General features: G+C 37.0%; 1 protein-coding gene across 1 annotated transcript in view; it reads right to left on the reverse strand.

The window, feature by feature from the left end:
• Nucleotides 1-12215, reverse strand: part of ttn.1 (titin, tandem duplicate 1) — a 324448-nt gene that overhangs the window by 77508 nt on the left and 234725 nt on the right. The window contains 19 exon segments of the mRNA XM_059968782.1: nucleotides 25-318; nucleotides 416-715; nucleotides 811-1092; nucleotides 1843-2151; nucleotides 2251-2553; nucleotides 2830-3129; nucleotides 3220-3501; nucleotides 3579-3881; nucleotides 3982-4284; nucleotides 4378-4659; nucleotides 4748-4898; nucleotides 6920-7068; nucleotides 7356-7670; nucleotides 7944-8243; nucleotides 8341-8637; nucleotides 8734-9051; nucleotides 9155-9454; nucleotides 9542-9671; nucleotides 9782-9814. Coding sequence (XP_059824765.1) covers nucleotides 25-318; nucleotides 416-715; nucleotides 811-1092; nucleotides 1843-2151; nucleotides 2251-2553; nucleotides 2830-3129; nucleotides 3220-3501; nucleotides 3579-3881; nucleotides 3982-4284; nucleotides 4378-4659; nucleotides 4748-4898; nucleotides 6920-7068; nucleotides 7356-7670; nucleotides 7944-8243; nucleotides 8341-8637; nucleotides 8734-9051; nucleotides 9155-9454; nucleotides 9542-9671; nucleotides 9782-9814 — 4951 coding nt within the window.

Below are 12215 nucleotides of genomic sequence, written 5' to 3' on the forward strand. Positions count from 1 at the left end.
TACAAAGCAAGTAAACAAACCAACCTAGTTTCTCCTGACACAGTACAGGGACAGTTGTATCTGGACGACTAAGCCCAGCAGCATTTTGAGCTTTAACACGGAACCTGTATATCTTCCCCTGTTCTAAACCAGTTACAACACATTCAGGTATGCTAACAGTTTTGAATTTAATCCAGTCTTTTGCTCCTTCTTCCTGGTATTCAACTAAAAATCCCGTGATTTCCGAACCTCCATCACGGTCTGGGTAATTCCAAACAAGAGACACCTCAGTCTTGTCCACGTCAACATGGTGTAAGTTCTTAGGTGGGCCAGGAGGAGCTATAAAAATAAGCAACAGCCTGGTAAGTTAAATGCTGTGGTGTAAATATTATGAGTTTTCATATGAAAATGTTAATCTCAACAAATACCAACTTACATATTGGATCAAGGGCCTTTATAGGTTTTACCGATTCCACAAAGCTACTTCGACCATACTGATTTTCAGCAGCCACGCGGAACAAATACTGGGTGCCTTCCATTAGGTACTTAGCCATAATGCTATGCTTTTTGCTTGTGGATGAGATAGGGATCCACTGAGGAGCTGCAACATCTCGTTTCTCGATTATATAGTTAGAGATAACAGCACCACCATTGTCTTCTGGTTCCTTCCAAGTCAGATAACACGAATCACTTCTAACTTCACTAATTTGCAAGTTACGTGGTGGACCAGGTTTATCTGAAAATAATTAAGGGTTTCCTATTATTTTAATTACTGAACAAATCAATTTGATTAAAATTGATCTAATAACTCTCATGGCCCATTCACATTACCTAATACAGTAACTGTACAAGCAGCACTCTTGCTACCAGCTTCATTCTCAACAGTTAATGAATAACATCCACTGTCATTTCTGACAGTCTTACGGATTTCAAGCTTGCTTCTCACTGCTGTACTTTCAATGTCAGCTTTAACTGGTACTTCATTGTCATTCTTTTTCCAACTGGCCTTTGGAATTGGCATTCCTTTTATGGTTGCACTGAGGGTTAAGGTAGTTCCTGCTTTTATGTTTACACTTCGAGCCATGTTGGCATCTACGAACAATTCAGGAGCCTCTGCAAAGCAAATAAAAAGTTTTACATATATAGAAACAATTTAACAGAACAGCATTAATTATAGAAATTATCAATGTGAAATGATCCACATGGCAATCCTGTACTTTGGTAAGTCTTGTAATTTCAGAAATTAATCAAAAGAAAAATACAGAGTGGGAATAAAATGTCTACTTTGTTCTTTACTTTAATGAGGTGCATTCCTTGATTCCTTAGAGATCTTGTCCTGGGCCCAGCACATAAGTGTAATTACAAAGAAAGCACACCAACGCCTCTACTTCCTAACAGTTTGTGAAGATTCAGCATGACAATCTTCTATAGATATGTGCTAGAGAGTGTATTGACTGGTTGCCTCATGGCCTGGTATAGAAACACCAACACCCTTGAATGCAAAAGACTACAAAAAGTAGCGGACATAGCCCAGTCCATCACAGGTAAAGCTTTTCCCTCCACTGAGCATATCTCAATGGAGTCACAGGAAAGCAACGTCCATCATCAGGGACTCCCACCACCTAGATGTTCTATTCTTGCTACTGCCATCAAGAAGAAAGTACAATGAACCTCAGGGTTGTATATGGTGACATATATATACTTTGATAATACATTTACTATGATGTTGTGACATAATGTCATATGCTGTTAATGTACTTCTACATATAACCAGTAATGAATTATTCAAAGAATGCTTAATCAAACAATATATTTACAATATTATTGCAGTATTAAATACACAACATACAGTACATCACTTACCAATTCTGTCTTTTGCTTGAACAGGATCATGAACATAAGCTGGATCTGATTCACCAGCTTGATTGACGGCTATAATCCGGAATTTGTATGTATCACCTTCATTAAGACCTGCCACCTTAAAATGAATGTCAGGACAAGAGTCTGGTGTTTGATTGGCTTTCTTCCACTCTTCTTCACCAACTTTCTGATATTCCACTAAATATCCCAATATTTTGCCTCCTCCATCATGGCGAGGAGGTTGCCAAGATAAATCAACAGTAGATTTAGTTTTGTCTACTGCTTGAGGAGTAACAGGTGGACTTGGTTTAACTAAATGAAGAGTAAAATTGTTGTCAGAATAAATCTTACAAATACATCACAAATTGTTATTTCAAAGAAAAGAAAGAAATGGATGTAAGTGACATATACCTATTGGATCTTTTGCAAAGAAGGGTTTAGATGGTGGACTAGGGTCTCCAACTCCTATTTCATTTTCTGCTGAGACACGGAATTCATATTCACAGCCTTCAAGGAGATCTGTTACAGTATACTGAGTGTCTGGATAAATTGGCTCTTTGGATACTCTTAACCAGCGGTTGGACATTGTTTCTTTCTTTTCAACAATATATTTAATGATGGGCTTGCCTCCATCTCGAGGTCTATTCCAAACTACCACAGCCGAATCTTTTGTAATATTTTTTATAACTGGTTGTTCTGGTGCTTCTGGAACTCCTTCAGAAAAAAAAACAAAAACTTGCTAAAAAAAATTATAGACCAAGTTTATAAATCCATTAATATGATAGGAGACAGAACATATTTGCTATCACCACACATAAGTATCACTTTATTTTAACAAAATAACAAAGCCTTTAAATACAAAATATTAGTAAACTATAAACTGTCATATTCCAGACAACAAAAGATAGAAAACACACCTGATTTTTAAATTTACTTTATTCAATATTTGCTTTTTTAATTTATTAATAAATTCTGAGGTCCAGCACTTACTGTAGCGATCTTTGGCTTTAACTTCTTCTGAAAGCAATGCATCACTGATTCCAAACATGTTTTCAGCATAGATACGAATAATATACTCCCGACCTTCAATTAATTTTGGAACTTTACAAGTAGTCGTTGTAGTTGAAGATGTAACAGGCATCCAGAGTTCTCTGTTTGTATCCCTCTTTTCAACAATATAATTTGTGATTGGACTGCCTCCATCATCAAGTGGAGGTTTCCAGGAAATAATCATTCTATCTCTGTGAACTTCATTGAAAACTACTGGGCCAACCGGAGGTTGTGGACGATCTGAAGAAGGTAAAATTTGGTTTCAATACTGCATTCTAATTCAATGTTACAAGATTTTAATCTGAAAAAGGTGAAAACTAATTAACTTACCAACCACAATCACTTGACACAGACCCTTTCGTACTCCTGTGCTGTTCTCCAGAACAACACAGTATTTACCGGAATTAGCACGGACACCTTTCAAAATAGTTAGACATAGTTTCGTTGGAGTTGTGTTGACTTTTAAGCAATTTGTCTCTTCGACTGGTTCATCATCCTTAAACCAAGAAACTTTTGGTGTAGGTTTCCCTTTATATCGTCCTGTCAAGCTGAAGGATTCACCCACACGTACAATAAACTTATCTCGGAAATCCAGTTCGAGTGTTGGTGGTTCTAAAGATAATTTACACACAATTATTACCATTTTGAAAAGAAATTTCAATTTGCAAAATATTTGAAATTAATCTTACCAAGCTGATCCTTGCAAGTTATTGGTTTTGTACAGAATGATGGTTTCCCTTGGCCGATAGCATTTACTGCACTGACACGGTACTCATATGTGTCACCTTCCTTTAAGCTACTATGTGTAAACATCCGATCTAACAACTTCTCCTTAGTAATTTTGATGAACTTCTCTTTACCAATCAAACGACACTCAAGAACATACATTGTTATATCTGAACCACCATCATATTTAGGAGGCTTCCATTTTAAGCTAACTGATTGCTTTGTAACTGCTGTTACTTCAAGATCTTCAGGACGTTCAGGGACAGCTACAAGTTGGAAAAGAAAGTAGAAAGGTTTGTGTATTTAGTGGCTAAAATAGATTTAATACTTAAAAATGAGAAACATAAAATTAGAAACATTACTTACATGTTGGCTCTTTAACTATAATTTCTTGATTTGTCTGCACCCATGGGCCCATGCCGATAATATTTTCAGCTGCAATTCTAAAGAAATAAGCATTTCCTGGGATCAGATTCTGGACAACAGCATTCTGTCTAGTAACTGTGTATGTGACAGGTGACCAACCACGACGTTCAACTTCACGCTTTTCAATCATATAGTTGGTAATTGCAGAACCACCATCATCTTCAGGGAAGAACCATGTTAATTTGCAAGAATCAATTGTTAGGTTTTCACAGCGGAAAGGTTCACCTACTGGTCCAGGAACATCTGCAATTAAGAAAAAATAAATTTATTTGTTCTTGAGAAAAACTGATTGTAAAATTTGTGAAAAATTGTGCAAAATCAGAAAATAATATTTACCTAAAACTTCAACAATAATGGTCTTTCTTCTTTCACCCCCTGTATTCTTAGCAATAAGGTTGTATATTCCTTGATGGTGTCGCTGACAATTCTTTATAACCAGAGCAGAACTGATCACAGTGGTTTCAATTGCAGCTTCTTTTGGCATTGGCTTATCATCCTTTGCCCATGAGATCTCTGGAGCTGGTTTACCAGATACATATGCCAAAATACGAATTACACCACCAGCATGTACCACAATTTTGTCTCTCACACTGGCATCCAAGTTAATATCTGGAATGACTAGAGTATATAATCAGAATTATGTCAGATATTTATTATTGCCAAAATAATGTATTGAAATAAAGTTTTAAAAAATCTTTATTTTTACCTGTTCTATCCTTGACTTCAATGGCATCAGAAACCTCTCCTGGTTCACCAACTCCAGCAGCATTTACTGCTCTTACTCTGAATCTGTATATACTTCCCTCCTTCAGTCCTGGAACAACAAACTTTGTGCCTCTAATTTCTTTGTCTTTAACCTGTGAAAAGCCAGCAGAAAATAGAGGAAAGTTTCAATTTTGATGAAAATAGATAAAACCATTCTTCCAGATTGGGTAAGTGAAAGATGGAAGTTAAAATCTAGGCCTTTTGAGCCCTTTTCACATTGCTCTGATATTTCTGATTTCATCAAAGGCTTAATAAGGGCAGTGGATATGTAAGTGCAGGCTACTTATGAAGGGAAGGAGGCAGAAGAAAGGAAATGAGAGGCTGTTAGCCCGAAATCAGTGGTTGGGAAAATGCTGGAGTCTATTATTAAGGATGAGATTTCAGGGTACTTGGAGTGCATGACAACATAGGCCAAAGTCAGCATGGTTTCCTTAAGGGGAAATCTTACCTAACAAATCTGTTGGTATTATTTGAGGAAACAACAGGCATGATAAACAAAGAATAATAACCAGTTAACACTGTTTACTTAGATTTTCAAAAGGCCTTTAACAAGGTGCTACACATGAGGCATCTTAGCAAGATAACCCCTCATAGTATTACGGGAAATATACTAGTATGGATAGAAGATTAGGGGGTCTATTCCTTTTGGCCTCTGGTGTTCTACAGGGGTTGGTATTGGGACCACTTAGTTTTGCATTATATTTCAATGATTTGGATGATAGAATTGATGGCTTTGTGGCCAATTTTGCAGATGATACAAAGATAGGTGGATAGGTAAAGAAGCATGAACACTGCAGAAGGAATTAGATTGGGAGAATGGGCATAGAATGGCAGATGGAATATAGTGCAGGGAAGTGTATGCTCACACAGTTTGATAGAAGGAATAATGGTGTAGACTATTTTTTAAGCAGGGAGAAAAGAAAATTCAAAAATAAGAGGTGCAAGAGTCCATGTGTGGAATTCCTCAAAGGTTAATTTGCAGGTTAAGTCCGTGGTAATGAAGGCAAATGCAATGATAACATTCATTTTGAGAGGACTAGAATATAAAAGCAAGGATATGTTGCTGAGACTTTTTCAGGCATTGATCAGATCATACTTGGAGTATTGTGAGCAGTTTTTGTCCCATAACAAAGAAAGGATTTGCTGGCATTGGAGAGGGTCCTGAGGAGGTTCACAAGAATGATTCTAGGAATGAAAGTTAATGTATGAAGCGTGTTTGATGAGTCTGGGCTCTGTACTTGCTGGAGTTTAGAACGGGGGGAGGGGTCTCATTGAAACCTATTGAACATTGAAAGGACTAGATAGAATGAATATGGAGAGGATGCTTCCTATAGTGAACGAATCTAGGACCAGAGGGCGCAGCTTCAGAATAGAGGGATGTCATTAAAAACAGAGATGAGGAAAAATATCTTAGTCAGAGAGTGGTGAATCTGTGGAATTCATTGCCATAGACAGCTGTGGAGGCCAAGTCATTGAGTATATTTAAAGCAGAGATTGATAGATTCTTGATTAGTCAGGGCAACAAAGGTTATGGGGAGAAGCCAGGAGAAAAGGGTTGAGAGGAATAATAAATTGTCCATGATGAAATAGCACAGCAGGCTTAATGGGACAAGTGGCCTAATTCTGCTTCTATGTTTTATGGTCTTATGGACAAAAATTAAATTAAATTTTTTCAACCATCTACTGTGATTCTGTGTTTTGGGCATAGGAGGGATTTACAGAATCAGACAAATAATGGTTGCCCAAGAAATGTGAAATATCTTTTAGATTCAAGGGTCCTTCAGAATGAAGCTAATGACCCATAGTGAAAGTGTTAGAGCTTGGTCTTCACTTTTACAAACATTGTACTTTTAGCTCTTTTTTTAAGACCAGTCCAATGAGCAAAACTGCCCTGGAATTGAGATTGAGCTATTTTAACGTTTGGGCCTCCAAATTTCAAAACTCTAAGGTGGTAGACTACCATGATAGTGCTCAATCACTGTCAGGCAAAGACAACGATTGGAACTGAATTGGGAAGACAACTAATGGTATTGGTGCTGGAGGAAAAATAAATGGATTCATGTGTAAAATCACAAATGTGTGTAAAAATAATAATCATTACATTTGAATTTACCTTCTCCCACTCTTCCTTTCCTTCTTCCTTAAATTCAACAAAATAACCAGTGATTCTGGATCCGCCATTTTTCACTGGTGGAGCCCATTCAAGATCTACAGTTGACTTAGTCCAGTCTGTCACTTTGGGAAATGGAGGGCCAGGTGGTGCTGTTTTGAAAAAAAGAACATAAAGCTAAGTGCATCATAAACTTCAAAACTTGATTCACACGAAATGTAGTCTTTAGAACACTGTATTTGTTGCTGTATTATTATTTTTGCTTTCATTAATAAGAAATAGAGCTTGCAATGGCAATGCATTTCTAAAGGACTGCTGACATTATAAAACATTAGGATGCATAGAAATGTTTGAGCAGCTGAAGTGTACATCAATGTAAAAGAGAAATTATGCGTGTATAAAAGTCTCAAAATTCCAACCATACAAATGCAATGCTCACCTATGGGATCTCGTGCAACCACTGGGTCAGAAGGCACACTTGGGGGCCCAACACCTGCTGCATTGATAGCAAACACACGGAATTGATAATATGAGCCTTCAATAAGGCCAGTTACTTGATAGGATACTCCAAGTGGCATAATCCTAATTGGATCACGATTTATCCTATTCCATCTCTTTGCTGAGGTCTCTTTACGCTCTAACCAGTAGCCAGTTACTGGAGAGCCGCCATCATATTCCGGTTCTTCCCAGTTGACTACCATACTATCGCAGTTCACACTACTAATAGTTGGTTTGTCGCAAGCACCAGGTACAGCTGTAAAATGAAAATTTAACATCTTTAATATACAAGTTATATTCTTATAGCATTATTGAATTAGAAGTTGGAATGAAAAATCAAATGATTTTTGTAAATGAATACACAGAATTATATGCCCTATTTCGATGTTTTTTGTTAAAACTTCAACAGAAGTACAACTCAGTGTGAACAGAGAACTTTAGATAAGCAATTTTATTAGTCCAAAATATCAGATAATATCAGTAACATCAAAATATAGAAAATGTGGGAGAGATTTATTTCAATACATACTAAATAGGTTTCTTGCTGTCTCTGGTTCGCTGTCAAGAGGTTCACCAATGCCGTACTTATTCTGAGCCATGATGCGGAAAACATATTCATGTCCTTCCAATAACTTGGGTACTTCACACATACACTCTTTAACATCACTGGTAACATTAATCCAAGTCCTTCTACTTGCTTCTCTCTTTTGAACAACATAGTTGGTGATCTTAGAGCCACCATCATCTTTTGGCGGTAACCACAAAAGGGTTATTTTCTCAGCACTAATTCCTTCAAACTTAATAGGACCCACTGGAGGACCAGGATGTCCTAATTAATAGAAAAAGTAAGAGAAAAAATCTTTATAGTATCATGACTGGAATGCATAAACAATACCACACATTTAGAGGAATAATAGAAAAGTTACCAAGAACATTGAGTCTCATTTCCTTTGAATCACTGCCCAAGTTGTTTACTGCTGTGAGAGTGTAAAGACCTGTGTCCTTTCGGAGAGACTGATGAATGAGTAGAGTACAACCATCCTCAGTCACAATTTTGTTGACATGCTGATCATATTCTACTTTAGATTTTTCTTCTGGTTTATGGACAGGTGCTTTGTACCAAGTCAAAGTTGGGAATGGTGTGCCCTTCACTTTAGCAACAATGTTTATGTCGGTACGTTGTTCTACCTCCATGAATTCTTTAAGTTCAATTGCAGGTGCACCTGGACATAAAGTATTCAGTGAATTTTAGGAACATTTAAATTTAGTGTTTATGGTATTACATTAGCCCGATAACAGGTAATTGTGCAAGTACTTACATGTTTGGTCTTTTACAACTAAAGGCCCAACAGAATTACATGGTTTACTAATGCCAGCTTCATTAACAGCTTTAACACGGAATTCATACTCTCCACCATCGATGAGATCTTCTACTGTAAATTTGGTTTCTTCCACATCGCGCCTATTGCACTGTTTCCAAGATTCCTTCTTTTCTCCACTTGGATCCAAGGCAAGACTTTCAATAATGTAATGTGTTACTGGAGCCCCTCCATCATTCTTTGGTGGCCTCCAGGTAAGTGAAACAGAGTTCTTAGTAACCAAAGCAGTCTTGAGTTTTGTTGGTGGCTCAGGAGGATCTGAAATGTAAAAGTGCAATCATCAAAAAATGGCTAACTGAAGTTGTAAAGATATTTGAACAAGGTTTACTGGATTAATAAATACTATAAGCAAGAAACTTACGGATTGGATCTCTGGCCCTTGTCCTCTGGATAGTTTCTACTGGTGGACCAATGCCAAATCGGTTTTCTGCCCGGACACGGAAGAAGTACTCCTGCCCTTCAATAAGATCAGGCACAACAAATGATGTGCCAACACAGGAAACATTAACTTTTACCCAAGCCTTTCCTTCGACAGTCTTTTTCTCTATAACATAGCTTTTAATTCTGTCTCCACCATCATTGTCCGGAGACTTCCATGAAAGTCTGCAGGTACTCCTTGAAATGTCAGTCACTTTAAGATCTTTTGGTGATCCTGGCATATCTGTTAAATGCAAGGGATAATTGAGGAATCATATCAAACTACTCAATTTATTCTGTTTCAAGTAAGCTTAAGAAAGCAATTACATACCAAGAACATTTACTCTGACATGTGCTGTCTTTTGACCAGCCTTGTTCTTAGCAGTGATGTTATACCGACCAGAGTGGGATCTGTTGCATTCTGGAATGATTATAGCTGTCTTATTTCCTGCAGTTTCAATCTATAAAAGGCAAAATAAAGAGTAATAATTCAGTAAATGAAATATAAATTCTATTCCTGCATTTTAGAATTCAAAACATGAGCAAAAAGAATTATGAACCACATTATTACCTGAGTATCAGCTGGCACACTGTGTACTTCATCCTAGAAAGAGTAAAACATCAATTGTCACAAGTTCTGTTCAATCCAATGTATACAGAAGAAGATTCACCCTAAAGCTTGGTCTTAATATTTTTCTGATTATGTTATACTGGCTAAGCTGAGTTCAAAGCTGCTTGGCAATTCCTGTGACACCACCGGTGCCAAACTGCATCAGTCTATGTTGTTCCTTTGAATTCATCAGCTGTGCAGAGAAGTGGAGCCTGCTACATGAGCAACAGCTTGCTCTCCATACCGTACTGCCCTGGTTTGTGTATCTTGCAGGCAGCTGGGTCACAAAGTCGGAAAGCCACTGACACTGACTATGCTGGTTGATGCTAAGTTATCTTTACCTATAGTTTACACAGCAGCATTTTTTCTTGAAGCCGACTTAAACCTAAGTTCAAGTGTAACACATCCTAATTAAATTTAAAAAGTAAGGCATGAATACCTAGGAACGTAGGCAAGAGAAATCATAATTTGTGTAAAATACCAATAATAGCACAATAACTACCTTCTGCAAGTCAAAAACCTTCGCAAATGTAGAGCCCACATCAAACTAATTAGGAATCAACACAAATAGTTGTGATTGGAGATGAATCTGGAGTTATTGCATTAACTGAATAGAGTAGACAAAACATTAGTTTTGATACAATTCCAACTCCTCAGCTAAAATGGAGCAGCCTATTCTCACAGTAACTTCATAAAAAATTGTCAACAAAATGGTCAAAAATATTATTTCAGGAGATTTTTAAATATTGGAGGTCCAGAGATATTCAGAGGTAATCACTATAGAGAAAGGATAATCTACTGCTTGGTGGTAGCTCTCTTTTGACAGACAACTCATTAGCTAGAAGATTCCAACCATATGCTTATGTATTGAATTGAATTGAATTTTGGTTTATTGTCATTCAGAAACCACAACTGCAATGCATTTAAAAAATGAAACAATGTTTCTCCAGGATGATATCACAAAAGCACATGACAAAAACAGACTACTCCAGAAAATCCACATAACATTTGGCAATCCCCAAATTCAGAGTCCGGAGAGGCTGCTGCATATTAATATAGTGCTACCATCTCAGTGCTTTCCCCGGAAAGGAGCTCCAAATCCACCAGACAAAACAAGAGTACCCAGACACACCAAGTCAGGAGACTAAGTCTACCACCCAACAAACCAAAAACTAAAGCTACAAGACCTACACAAAATGTTGAGTTGCTCAGAAAGTTGTTTAAGATTTTTATACTGGATTATTCTAATTTGAATGAATTTATTACCATAGTGGAATCAAATACAATCTGTATGTTTATGATATGTTTAGACAAGCGCTTAAGTGGGTATGGTGTGGAAGGGTTTTTCTGCGGGCAAAAGTCGGGCATGGATGCAGTGTGCCAAAGGACCACAATGCTATGCTGTGCAACTCTATCAATTTGTCTACAACAATTACATATCTCTTCAAGATCTATGTGACACATCACATTACTGAATACTGTGTGATCAAAAGGTAAATATTGAGGAATTAAAATGGACAGTGGGCAAATCAGCTGTGCTATTGATACCCAATATCTCCTGAGATCTCATATTCATGTATGATTCTGAATGTTTGGGAACCACCTGATGACATCTGCTCCCAGCTGAAGGCTATGGTTACCTCATAAGGTATCTGGAGAATGCACCCTAACAGGTGTATGTAACAAGTAATTCACTGCTGTGGTTACTTAGAGTAGGATGATGCTTGCATTACCATACGTGCTAGGTTCTTGTATCACCTAGCTCTCCATAAGCAGTGTTCTATAAAGTTACTACAGAGACAAAAAAAAAGCCACTGAAATTGTATGTAACTCATGTCCATTACCTTTACCATTTTCTTTGAATTAACTTATTATGGGAGCCATCTAGATTTCCAGAGCAGCAATATGTATTAAAGTATTGATGTGACACTGCATTTAACCCAATGTTGAATTTGGTTTTGGGTCTCATGCTAATAAAAATCATCCCAATGACCTGGTTAGAAAGACAAATTTTCCCCTTATGTTTAAAAGAAAGGAAGCATTTTTGTTAATAGCTGAAGGGAAATGAAGGATACATGTTTCACTCAAGGATTTCAGTTATTGTTAATTCTCTGATGCAAATATAATTGCATGGTCATTCAGGCCTTAATCCTTTTTTCATAAGTTACATCTTTTAATATCTTTTCAAAAAGTGGAAAATAACATGGCAACACAATGTACTGCATATTTCACTCAACTATGAAAAAATTTGTTATAATCATTATGATTCAACGGGTGTCATTGTATGGGATACATGAAGTCTAACTGGGGGAAACAGTGATATTGAATACTAGAAACATTTTGAGAGACTAGAATCAGCTAGTGTATGATATTTCTGGCCAGAAATATTGTTAAG

This window comes from Hypanus sabinus, chromosome 4, assembly GCF_030144855.1.
Source record: "Hypanus sabinus isolate sHypSab1 chromosome 4, sHypSab1.hap1, whole genome shotgun sequence".
Lineage (NCBI taxonomy): Eukaryota > Metazoa > Chordata > Chondrichthyes > Myliobatiformes > Dasyatidae > Hypanus > Hypanus sabinus.